At 37.3% G+C, this 13,027-nt stretch overlaps 1 protein-coding gene across 1 annotated transcript in view; it reads right to left on the reverse strand.

Moving 5' to 3' along the window:
- Window positions 1–13,027, reverse strand: part of MCU (mitochondrial calcium uniporter) — a 174,113-nt gene that overhangs the window by 37,423 nt on the left and 123,663 nt on the right. The window contains exon 2 of the mRNA XM_055132933.1: window positions 3,963–4,032. Coding sequence (XP_054988908.1) covers window positions 3,963–4,032 — 70 coding nt within the window. The remainder of the gene's footprint in view (window positions 1–3,962; window positions 4,033–13,027) is intronic.

The raw sequence follows: 13,027 nt of genomic DNA on the forward strand, positions 1-13,027 counted from the left end.
AAAGTCTAGAAATTTCACTACATCCTTAGAAATATTTATGACACCATTAAATCAATACTTTAGAATGCTTTGGTACGGAGAATAAATATTCAAGACAATCTACATATTTTATGTCAGCCATTACCAGCCATAGATTAAAGATTTGTCAACTAATACAATCACTGAGAGGCAGAAAATATTAGGTTTATATATAAATATTATAGTATATGAAGTAATTTAAATCCTGTACCTTAAGAAATGAAGGTTATACCCTCATTTGTTATACTATATGACCAAGCCATTGTGATAAAGAGCTATGAGTGATGGCAGAGATGTTTACTCTGACTAAACTCTACTGAAGTAGCTATGTATCAAGTAGACTTTTCCTATATGTTATACTGACCTCAGCAATATTAATTTTAGAGTACAAAGTACAAAAAATACATTTTTCTTTGGAATAGGTAAGAACACTAAATCACATTAAAACAAGTAAGTGTGTACTTTATTTCTAGGTAACTAAGATGACTTTGCTTTTTTTGTTTGTTTTTGGGCCACCACCCAGCAGTGCTCTGCGCTTGAGGATCACTCCTGGAGGGGCTTGGGACCATATGAGGTGCCAGGGATTGAACATGGGTCTTCCATGTGCAAGGCAAGTGCCTTATACATTGCTCCTACCACAACTGGGCTTTCTTAAGAAGGGTCCTATGGGAAGGTGGGGAAGCAGCTCAAAGGGTTGGGGCACAAGATTCCTTTACAGGAAGCCTGGATTCAATCTTCTAATTTATGACTGGTAATGGATGACATAACTATATAGATTGCCTTGAATATTTACTCTCCCTAGCAAAGCATTCTAAACGAGTTTAAGTTTTTCTTGTATCATAAATTTTTTTTTCTTTTTGAGTCATACCCGGCAATGCACAGGGGTTACTCCTGGCTCTGCACTCAGGAATTACCCCTGGCAGTACTCGGGGACCGTAGGGATTGAACCTGGGTCGGCTGCGTGCAAGGCAAATGCCCTACCCACTGTGTTATTGCTCCAGCCCCATCATAAATACTTTTTTAGGAAATTATGTCATTACTGTATTTCATTATTTAATCTATGAAAAGTGTCTATTCCCTGTATCTTACATTTTATTTATTTTTAAAATTTATTTATTTTATTGAATCACCATGTGGAAAGTTACAAAACTTTCAGGCTTATGTTTCACTTATACAATGCTCGAACACCTGTCCCTTCACCAGTGCATATATTCCACCACCAAAAAACCCAATATACCTCCCACCCCTGCCTGCGTAGCTGATAAATTACACTTCACTTTCTCTTTACCTTGATTACATTCCATATTTCAACACAAAACTCACCATTGTTGTTGGAATTTCAACCCAAAAAACAGCCCTGCTGAAAAGGAAGCATCTGATAATTAGTTTTCCATTGCTGAGAATCAAGAGATATGAAGTTTGGGATTTCTGTATTTTAGTAACTAAGTCCAGGGAGATTTATGTTAGAAATTGCATCATTTCCCTTCGTGGGGCAGCTTGGGGCTATGGCTTAGTTCACAGTCTACAGACATTTCTGCAAGCAGCTGCTGGTACCAAAAGTAGTCTAGCTGGCCTCCATATCGTGGTCAATCAGCAGCAGAGCCGCCACACAAATGTGTGGCCACCTGGGTCGCATCTCGGCAGAGAGCACGCCGGTATCACTCCCGTTCTGAGATCACCTGCGCATCCCGCTGTTACAAGTTCATACCTCTCTCTTTCTTTTTCTTCCCTCGCCTCCAAGTTCATACCTCCTTAATGGTCCTTATAAGATGGCGGATGCCACGCCGTCTTTCCCCAAAAAGGGAAAAAAAGCTGAGAAAGATCTTTCCCCTCCTTGGTCAGCATGGGACTATGGCTTAGTTCACAGTCTAGAGGCATTTCTGCAAGCAGCTGCTGGTACCAAAAGTAGTCTAGCTGGCCTCCGGATCATGGTTGATCAGCAGCAGAGTGGCCACCTGGGTCACATCTCGGCGGAGAGCCCCCCATCAAAAATATTCTTAAAGATGAAATCTCTAGACTTTTTCCTCTTGGAAAAGAAAATCTTTATACACTTAGTCCTCTCAGGGGTGGTTCCAAAACAAACCATCTCCCCAAAAGAAGGTTGATCGTATTGCCAGGGATTTTAGGAGTCAGTTGTCACTCTTTTGATTACCTGAACTCTTAAACCATTGCCTGAAATCCCTTCTGCAACACAGGATGTAAGTGACTAGCATATGTGTCCTAAGAAAATATTCAACTCCTCCACTGCTGCCAGGGCCTTAAATTCTTCCACGCAGACCAGTGTACAGGGTTAGCAGTAAATGCACTCAGTGAAAATATTAACAATATCAATATCAATATGAATTCATTACTTAAAATTGCCACAGATCTCATAACAAGCACAGGCACATAAAGGTCCTACCATGGTATGAGCTGGCTGACACTGAATATGCGTAACTTGTCAATATATCGATAGATCTCACACGAAATGCATAACGATTCTGACAGCATTACAGATGCTAGACATTTTTAGATGACATGCTGTTACTAGTTCAGTAAAAGTTAAGAGGATTTTACACCATGAACAGTAAGAAAATTTCTCTCTTTATTGAAATTACCTAATGATGCCACCCTGGAGTGGTAACGGAGGAAGGTATTAGGGCAGTGAGGGGTGCTGGCAGGATGCGGACAGTTCCATATGGTTGTTTAATGAGCCGAGACAGGCTCAGGGAGGAGAGTGTTGCTTTAAGGGGGTGCATGGAGGGAATAAAGTAAGTGGCGAGGCCAGGTGGCATTATGGTCTTTTGGCTCTCTCTCAAGTCAAACTACTGGCATCTGCATACATTCTAGATTTTATCCGGGGGATACCTACCTGTCCTCAGATGTAATGAAGTGCTGCCTTTTAATATACATATTGATATCACTTTATCAGTCTTTCTGCCTCTCAGAGATAAGAAAAAGAAAACTAGCTAGTGTTTTCCAACTTCCAAATCTGACCTATTTTTCCTTTCAACTTCTAAGTATTATAATGAGTAATCAGAAATGAATATTCCCTCCAAATTGAAAGGATTTAGCAAACATGAACACACTGTATAAATATTCAGGTACTAAACTACTTTGGGGAGCAGATTATTCTAATAACTGTAAATAGTACTAGAAGTAAAACTGATTTCACTTATCAGTGCTTTTTGAGTTTTAGGAATCTCTGTAAAATTTCAGGCTGTCCTTTTGAGACTACTATACTCACAAATTTATGTTTACAAGGTTGAAATTAGAGTTTTGTCAAAATAAACTACACAGAGGAAATATATTTAATAGTCAATGTAATCAAACAATGTAAGTTGTATGCACATGTGCAATCCTGTGTACGGGACAAGAAATGATGAGAAGAATCTGAAATCTGGCCATGTCCACTACTGTAAAAACAGTCACAGCTTAGATCCTGTTGCCAGTTTGTAATATTGTGGACATTTACAGAGGCATAGATGTGGTATCCAAGCAACTGTTCCTGCTTTCTTACATCAAGAAAGAGTATTATAACCCTGAACCTCAGGAGGGAAAAAGATGGCCGGTATCAAGAATTCTGAGACACTGAATGTTCTCTAAAGGTTTGGGTGCCACAAAAAGACTAGAGTGTTTGGCTTGTATCCATAACTTGGAGGCTCAATAGTTAGGAAATACCAAAAATGGTGGTACTTTGATTTTCACATCAACTATGTCTTCAATTTTCAAACACACAAAAAAAGACTAGACAGTATTGTTCCATGGAGAAAACTGTTTTCTTCCTGATTTCTTCTCTAAATTCACTAGATCCTTATTCAAAATTTATTTCTCTTCCCTTCTTTCTCTGATCCCTGGACCATCTGAATAAAAGACTATCTCTCTGAAATATAAAAAGTGGGATGTACTGAGTTAAGGGGGTGGGGAATTCACAGCAGTCATTCATGGATTTTGCCAAAACTCACCATCAGAGGGCACAACAGTACTGCAATAAACAACCCTCAAACTCTGCCAAGAAGAGAGCCTCTGGTGCACCTAGAAAACACAAAGACACATTCACTGTCAGAACAATAAATATCATATGTGTGTGTATAGGAAATAGCTTTGTTTGCTTAAGTAATATGTATTCTTCATACAAAAGTTTTTAAAAACATACATCTCTTGGGGCCAGAGAGATAGTATAGAGGGTAGGGCGCTCCTTGTATGTGGCTAACCTGGGTTTGATTCCTGGCATCCCATATGGTCCCCTGAGTACTGCAAGGAGTGATCCCTGAGCAAGAGCCAGGAGTAAGCCCTGCCCACCATCAGTTGTAATCCAAAAACAGAAACAATAATACTACTACTACTCTCTCAAACTCCCAGCATTGTAAGATAATGTTTCAAATATTCTGGCTTGTTTCAACAATTTTATACTAATCTATTTATGTAACACATCACACAAACTGTTTCCTCATCTTTGTTTAAAAACACATAATATTAGTTTCAGTTTCAATCAAACAAAACTAAAAGTTCTTGCTGTTTCTATTTCCTTCTTCCTAACTTAGAGGCCAACAAATGGCCTTTATATATTTTTTACTAAGTAGAAGACAGCTAAGTAACACAAATATACTATTGTTGCATAATACTGATAAGTATTAAGTATTGGGTAGTATTGATAAGAATAAAAAATCCCGACAGATGTTGAACTAACTTGAGGACACGGTTTTATTAAACTTCCTTTTCATGTAACATCATAGTTTCCAAAAAGCTATCAAGAAATTAAGTGATAATTTACTATATTCCACTACATTAGCCCAGAGAGAAGTCTTTTAGGACCCTACAACACATACTTTGACCCACCCAAAGTATATAACAAACTTTACACGTGACATGTCAATGTCACTAATTCCTACCTCCTTATAACTTAAGAAAACATGTAGAGAACATGTAAGAGAACATGTATCAGGGAGAGTAACTGATAATAATTTCAAAATATAAGTACAGCTAACATCATACTCAATGGTAAAGGACTGAAACTTTCCTTTTATGTACAAGACAAGATGATCCACTCTCACCACTGTATTCAACATAGTTCTAGCCAGAGCAACTAGGCAGGAAAAATAAACAAAAAGAATCCAAATGGAAAAAGAAATGAAGTAGTCACTATTTGCATGTTACACGAAACACACACATGGAAAACCCCAGAAAGTCCACTGAGAAAGTTACTAGAAACAATAAACCAGTTACAGTATAGTTGCAGGTTACAAAATCATCACACAAAAATTTATGCAAAAAAATCTATATACAAACAATGAAACAGAAACCAAGAAATCTATTTTATTTACAACTTCTTCAAAAAGAATTTAAGAAGAATAAGGAAGACATCTGGCTGCATTCAGGGTTTATTCCTGGCTCTGTGCTCAGGAATCACTTTTGGAAAGGCTTAAGGGACCATATGTGATGCCAAAGGATCTAAACCAGGGTTGGCTGCATGCAGGCAAACATCTTACCTGGTGTACTAGCTCTCTGGCCCTGTAGGAATACACTTAGAAAAGAGGTGGAAGACCTATAAAACAAGGACTATAAGACATTGCTTAAAGAAGAGGCACAGGAAAAAAACAAAGATATTGCAGGCTGTGGACTGAAATATTTAACATTTAAAATAACTATTCTACCCAAAGAAACATAGATTCGACATAATCCCGGTTAAAACTACAATGGCATCTTTCAGGGAAACAGAACAAACATGACTTAAATCTGAGTAGAACAATGCAAACATGGATGAAACTGGAGGTTATCATGTTAAGATAAGTCAGAAGAAGGACAAACAATAATATTAATTTAAAAATAGTTTAGGTACAAGACAAGATTATCCACTCTTACCGCTGTACCATATGCAAAATAGTCCTAGCCAGAGCAACTAGGCAAAAAACACAAATAAAAGGAATCCAAATGGGAAAAGAAATTAAATTTATATTTTATACAAAGAAACAAAACAATGAAATAGGCAGTATTAAAGATGATAAATTACAAAATCTAGATTACCAAATTGGGGCAGGGGAGCTGAGGTGGTTAGTCTGGGGGATAAAGAGGACTAAAAGTAGTAAAATATCATTGGTGGAGGCGGTGGACACTTTGCTGGAGGTGCTCTGTTGTAACTGCATACATCAAAACCACAAATGTTACATTACTGTAAGATGTTATCTAAACAGCAACAACAGGAATCAAACAAAAATCAAACAAAAAGCCCAGCCTACCCAAAACAAAGAAGATGGAAGGTATCATGGTTCTTAACTTAACACTATCCTACAAAATTAATCAGATGAGTACTGTATTTTGAACAAAAACTAGGCACAGATTGCTCATACAGATTTTAAAACCCAAAATAAATTCATATATATATGTGGATACTTATATACACCATATATATATATATATGTGTATGCAAAAGGGACTGGTAATGGACAATGGAGAAAGTAGTCTTCAACAAGTGGTGCTGGAAAAACTGGAAATCCACTCGAAGAAGAATGGGACTAGACCATTATTTTGCACTGTACTCAAAAACTAATTCGAAAGAATAAAAGACTTGCAAATTAAGACAAGAAGTCATAAAACACATAAAAAATACTGATAAAATATTCCATGACACTGTCTTCTGTGTTATCTTTGGTTACTCAGTCAGGGGAACAAATAGCTGGACCTACACCTAAAAAGCTTCTGTACTGTGAAAGAAACTCAGAAAAACAAAAAGACACTCTCTCAACGAGAACTAAAACTTCCCAATATAAACCTACAAGGGGCCTCACATTCATAAGAATGGCCTTTATCAAAAGATCAGAAACAAATGTTGGTACAACTGTGAAGCAAAAAGAACTCTCATACATTGCTGATGGAAATGTGAACTAATCAACCTCTTTGGAAATCAGTTATGGAGGATTCTCAAGATGTTAACAGAATTACCCTATGATACAGTAATCCTACTCCCATGCAACTACTTTAAGAATAGGGAAGTACTAATTTGAGAGAAAATATATACTCTTACGTTCACTGTACTCTATTTATCATAGGTAAGACAGGGAAACAATCCAATTACCCAATAATAAATTAACAGATAAAGAGGTGATTTATACACAAAATGGAATACTACTTATTTATAAGGAAAGATGAAAGCTTGTCATTTGAAGCATGGATGGAATGGCAAGTGTTAAGCTAAGCAAAGTTAAGTCAGAAAGAAAGACAAATACCTAATAAGCTCATTCACGTATAGTATATAAAGAAACTATGCAAAGGAACAGATGAAACTAATCCAAACCTAATTGGCAGTGGAGGTGGTAGAGGAATTTCAATACTCTGGTGGAGGTGTGAGAATTTACAACTGAAAAGTTGTGAAAAAGCCTTCCAAAAATATAAACCAATGATATAAACCATTACCTCAATGAAAACATTTCATTTAAAATTATTTGAGATTTCATTTAACTGTGACTAAGCTATTTAGTCACCACCCTGGAGAATCTTTAAGTTAATATATACAATGACTTTACATGGACTATGGCTTATTTTTAAGTTTGAAAAAAAACTTGTTGAACTCAATCTTACTCAGAGATCCAGGGATAACCTGGTTGAAAATGGGCATGCTGAGAAATCTCACAATCCTAACCTGCTTCAGCTCTGGGAGGGAACCCAAGAATCCTGGAAGCACCCAAGTAGTTTGGAAACTAATGATGGGGGTCAGTGATGTAGCTCAGTGCTAGGACACTAGACTGCATGTGTGTGTGCGTGCACACACCTTTCTTCCTCCCTACTTGAAAAGCAATATACATAGTGGTCAAAAACACAGAATCTGTATTCATCTTGCTCAAGTTTAGATTCTGGTTCAGTAACTTATTCTAACTACAACCTTAGACAGACTCATTAGCCTCTTTGTGTCTTCATTTTGTGAATGAAAAATGGACAAAATAATTAATACTAGCATCACCATATGTAGCTTTTCAGAGGACTAAATGAGTATTATAAATAAAACCCCTAGAACAGTGTTTGGCAAAGAGTAAGTGCTCAATAGATGTCAACTGGGAATCAATTTAACAAGTGTTAAAGGTTTATAGATAAAAACAAAACAACAACAAAAACTAGTCACTATTGAAAGAGATGAGAAGATACAAAGAAATGGAAAAGAGCTTGTATAGCTGAGCCAGAGATGGTTAAGGGTGGGGGTGGTGAGAGGGATACTGGGATCATTGATGGGGGAGAATGGGCACTAGAGGAGGGATGGGTACTCAATCATTGTATAACTGAAACGCAAGTACGAAAGTTTGTAAGTCTACAACTGTACCACATGGTGTTTCACTAATGAAAAAACAGACAAACAAACCCTAATGCCCAAAAGTAGAGAAAGTACTGGGGAAATTTTCTGCCATGGAGGCAGGGTGAGGGCTGGGATGGGGCGGGGAGGAATATACTGGGGACACTGGTGGTGGAAAGTGTGCACTGATGTAGGGATGGGTGGTCGATCATCATATGGCTGAATCTCTAACATGAAAGCTTTGTAACTGTATCTCATGGTGATTCAATTTAAAAAAAAAAGTAACATGGAGTTCATGTCCAATTCAATCAGCTTAATCAATGGCTGAATAAATAGTAGTACTCCTACATTATATACATAAAAAAAACAACAAGAAGAAACCAGTGTGCTACTAAAACTTTCACACCAATGAAATGGAATTGAGAGGCCAGAGATAACTACTCAGATTTATGGACAGTCTACTTATGACAGAGGAGCTGGGTGTCTAAAGTGGAGTAAGGACAGCCTTTTCTACAAACGGTGCTGGGAAAACTGGATACTTCCATGGGGGGGGGGGGAGATAAAAAGTAAAAGGAAACTGAATCTGTATCTCACACAACACACAAAATTCAAAGTGCATTAAAGATCTCAAGATCATACCAGAACATTAAAGATATTGAAGAAAACCTAGGCAGGGCATGGACGGATCCCAGAGGCATCTGTAGAGACTTAACTCTACTGGTAAAGATAAGACAAATAAATGGAACTACATCACATTAAAAATGTTTCACATGGTAAAGAAAGTTGGACTAAAATAAAAATACTTAACCAATGAAAGAAAATATTTGTATACCATACATCAGATAAAAGATTAACATCTAAAATAAGCACTTAAGAGGTCAACAACAAAAATACTAATAACCCCATCCAAAAATGGGGAAAGTAGATGAGCAAACACTCCCACAAAAAAGAGTAAGGAGTGGCCAAAAGGCTTATGAAAAAGTCTTTATTGTTACTTATCAGGGAAATGCAAATCAAAGTGACAATGCATGCAAGTGAGAATGGCATATATGAGAAAGATTGGAAACAACCAGTATTTATAGTGCTGTGGTCAAGAAGGAACCCTCTTTCACTACTAGTAGAAATGTCTGATTCAGACAACGTTGGAAAACATAAAAACATTGGAAAAATAGTGTGGATATTTGTCAAAAAAGTAAAAAGAAGCTTCTATCTGACCCAGTAATTCTACTTCTTTGAACCAACCATTAAAACATAAAAACACTAATACAAAGGTATAAGCACAACTATGTTCACTGTAGCACTTAGTACAATAGCCAAGATATGAAAACAACCCAAATGTTCAACGACAGATGAATGGGTAAAGAAATTGTAACACACACACACACACACACACACACACACACACACACACACTGGAAAAGTATGCAGACATAAGAAAGATGAAATCTTGGCGTTTGCTGCAATTTGGATAGAACTGGAAGGTATCACATTAAGAAAAATAAATCAAAGGAAGGACAAATACTTAATAATCTCACTCATTTGTAGTATATAAAGTAAAAACAAACAAACAAACAAAAAACCTAAGGGAATGTTATAATTCAAGGGTTTGATGCTATCATCAATTTAGCACCAGAATATAATTTTATGACTGTGTACACTGTAATTTTCTAACTCATAAAGTTTGAACAATAATGAAAGTTCAAACTTTAATATTTTAAAGGGCAGGAGAGACAGCTCTGTGGGAAGGTGCTTGTCTTGCCTTACAAGAGTGATCCCTGAGGGCAGAGTCAATAGTAAGCCTGAACACCACCAGGTGTGACCCCAAAGTAAACAAAACAAAACATTACAGAAACCTTGCATGTAGTAGATCTGGGGTCAATCCTTGGCAAAACACACAAACACACACACACACACACACACGCATGCATTTATACACAGAGAGACAATTTATAAATTTTTTAGGTGCTTTTTGGTTTTGAGTCACACCTGGCAATGCTCAGGGGTTACTACTCCTGGCTCTGCACTCTGGAATCACTCCTGGAGTTGCTTGGGGAACCATAAGGGATGCCAGGGATTAAACCCAGGTCGGTCGAGTGCAAGGCAAAATCCCTATCTACTGTACTATCGCTCCAGCCCTAACCTTAAATTATTTAAATTTAAGTTAAACCTTAAAAAGTATCTTCATATTAACATACATTATGCAACTGCCCTAAAATTACCTTTAACTGTCTAAAAAAGCAAATTCAGAAATTATTTTTTGAGGCTGTAAGGTTTAAACCACCTGTAAATATTCCCCAAATATTTATTACTTATCAGACATTAATCAGAAGGTAGAGGAAAGTATGGGAATGGGGGGGACAGAAAAAGCTAGGTTACTATTTCTGAAGAGAAAATCTTAAGATACATAAATCTTTCGGAAGAGAGCATAAAATGACTTGCCATAGCCATGCAACAGCACCCCGTGCCAGGCTGTTTCATCTGGGGCAAGGTAGGTGGGTGAGATCCCTCCTGCCTCAAGGGACCCAGCCCCAGCAGCTGAAAACCTTCAGAACTCAATCTCCACCACTCTCACGGCTGCTCTCCACACGCTCCAGCCAAGACTCACCCGTGGTCTATTCCTAGACCATGGCCAATACATCCCATACCTCACACCACTTATATTCCAAGAGAAGTGCACCACATTTAATGGGGTTTAAAATAGAAGGCAACCAATCTTAGGGGGAAATATATTTATAAAGATATATATGTATACACACACAGACACACACATAGATATGCACACAAGGCCCAACCTTGAACAACATGTTAGTGATCTCTTATAGAAGGGCTTAATGGCCTCTGGGTGAAATACAACGATCTTCACATACTTTTCTCCAAGGAAATTTTTTTTGAGCATTTTCAGTGGTTTATTCATAACAAACAATACAAAATAAATTATTTCGGTCCTGCTTTGGGGCAAGGGCTTGGGTTCGGGATGGAAACATCTGAAATATGGTTGTGAAAAGGTATAATGATGGTTAGAAGAATGTTTGAGTATTAAATATAATCAAATATTATGAACTACTTTATAAAAATAAAATAAAAAATAAAATCTTAAAACGGAAATTAATTAAAAAAATATCTGTTAACTGTATCAGACAGCTTTCGGTGGAATAACTATATGTACTTGTTCACAGCTAAAATTCATGTTATAAATAATTTCATTATACCACAAATTTAGATATGTCAAATTAAGTCCCACTGTTATAATTCTTTAAGTATAATATGATATACAGGACACATTTTAGATCACATGGAACTGGATTCTTTCAATATAGGTGCCATAAGTTTCTTTTCTTTTTAAAAGCCAGAATTCCCATGCTTCAAGCAACTCTGCCAAACCAGAATCTTCCAGAATAAGCCTACTAAGATTAAAAGTGTAAAGCTATTTTAGTGGGTCTAATGCAAAACACATCCATAACAGTTTCTTTAACTTGAGATAAATTTTATCCATATCCTTGATAAAATAAAATTGTTGAAGAGTTACATTAACAATAACTTTCACTCCTCTACTCTCTAAATATAATATAATTTGAATACAGTGGCTTCATACTCTCATGACCTGTCAGGGTCAGGAGGTACCATGGGGGTGGGTGGGCCTGTAATTAACTTAACTCCTGTCTTACAACGTACCATCTTGAATCTCAGCCCCCAAGTCTCGGATTCTCTAGGTGTTAAATTAAAAAATAATAGCAATGACAACAAAATTGACTGCTTCACAAGGCTGATTCACTTATGGATACATGGTGATGAACATGTAGAAAATTTGAATGACTAATTCAAGCTCTACCAAAATGTTAACTCTTCAAAAATATAAACATGAAAAAAACCCTTCACTTTCTTTAAGAAACTGACTCATTGTCAAGAATGTCATAAAGACACTCTTTTCGAAAGTCACAATTATCTGTAAACAAGGAGATATTAACCGACATAAATACCTAAGATACTAAAAGTAGAAACCAAGGGTGTAAGAGACAACCCCTTTATATAGCAACCCCCACACGTAAGGAGTCAGACTATTCTATTACTGGTTGTTGTAAGTATGAAGGTATTCCATGTTGTGCTCAGATGTTTTGAAATATACTGCTCTTTAAAATTTTTATTTCTTTTTTTGGTCTCAGTTTTTGTTTGTTTCTATATGGGGGTGAGGGGCTACACCCAGTGGTTCATGGTGGCTATTCCTGGCTCCATGCTGGGGCAACCATACGTGCTCAGGATCAAACTTGGGCCTTCCACCTGCAAAGCATGTGCTCTGCCTGCTGGGCCATCCCTCTGGCCCTGGCTTGTTATTCTTTATAATCAGCAAAAACCTAAATGCAAATTCCTTACTTGAAAACCTAGTGTGTGTGTGTGTGTGTGTGTGTGTGTGTGTGTGTGTGTGTGTGTGTATCTTTCAACATTCATTTGCATCTTTCTTAACAGCCCATAATATAAGGATGCTGAACCCGAATCCAGCACCTCAATAAGCATTTGCTCATTGAACAGGCATAGCTGGTGTGAAGGATTAAGAGGAAAATTGGCACCTCCTTGGTTGCTCTTTCTAATTGACTGTTTAGTTTGGCAAAGGTCCTTTTTATCAGCATTGGCGCCAGAGATGGTTTCAACTCAAAGGCAGCACCTCTCAGACCCCACCTTGATGGTGGGCACATGTACTGCCCTTCCCAGACACAGGGCATTCAGGAACGCCGTTCCTCTGGCTCCTAGGAAGTGTTC

Source organism: Sorex araneus, chromosome 3 (assembly GCF_027595985.1).
Source record: "Sorex araneus isolate mSorAra2 chromosome 3, mSorAra2.pri, whole genome shotgun sequence".
Classification (NCBI taxonomy): Eukaryota; Metazoa; Chordata; class Mammalia; order Eulipotyphla; family Soricidae; genus Sorex; species Sorex araneus.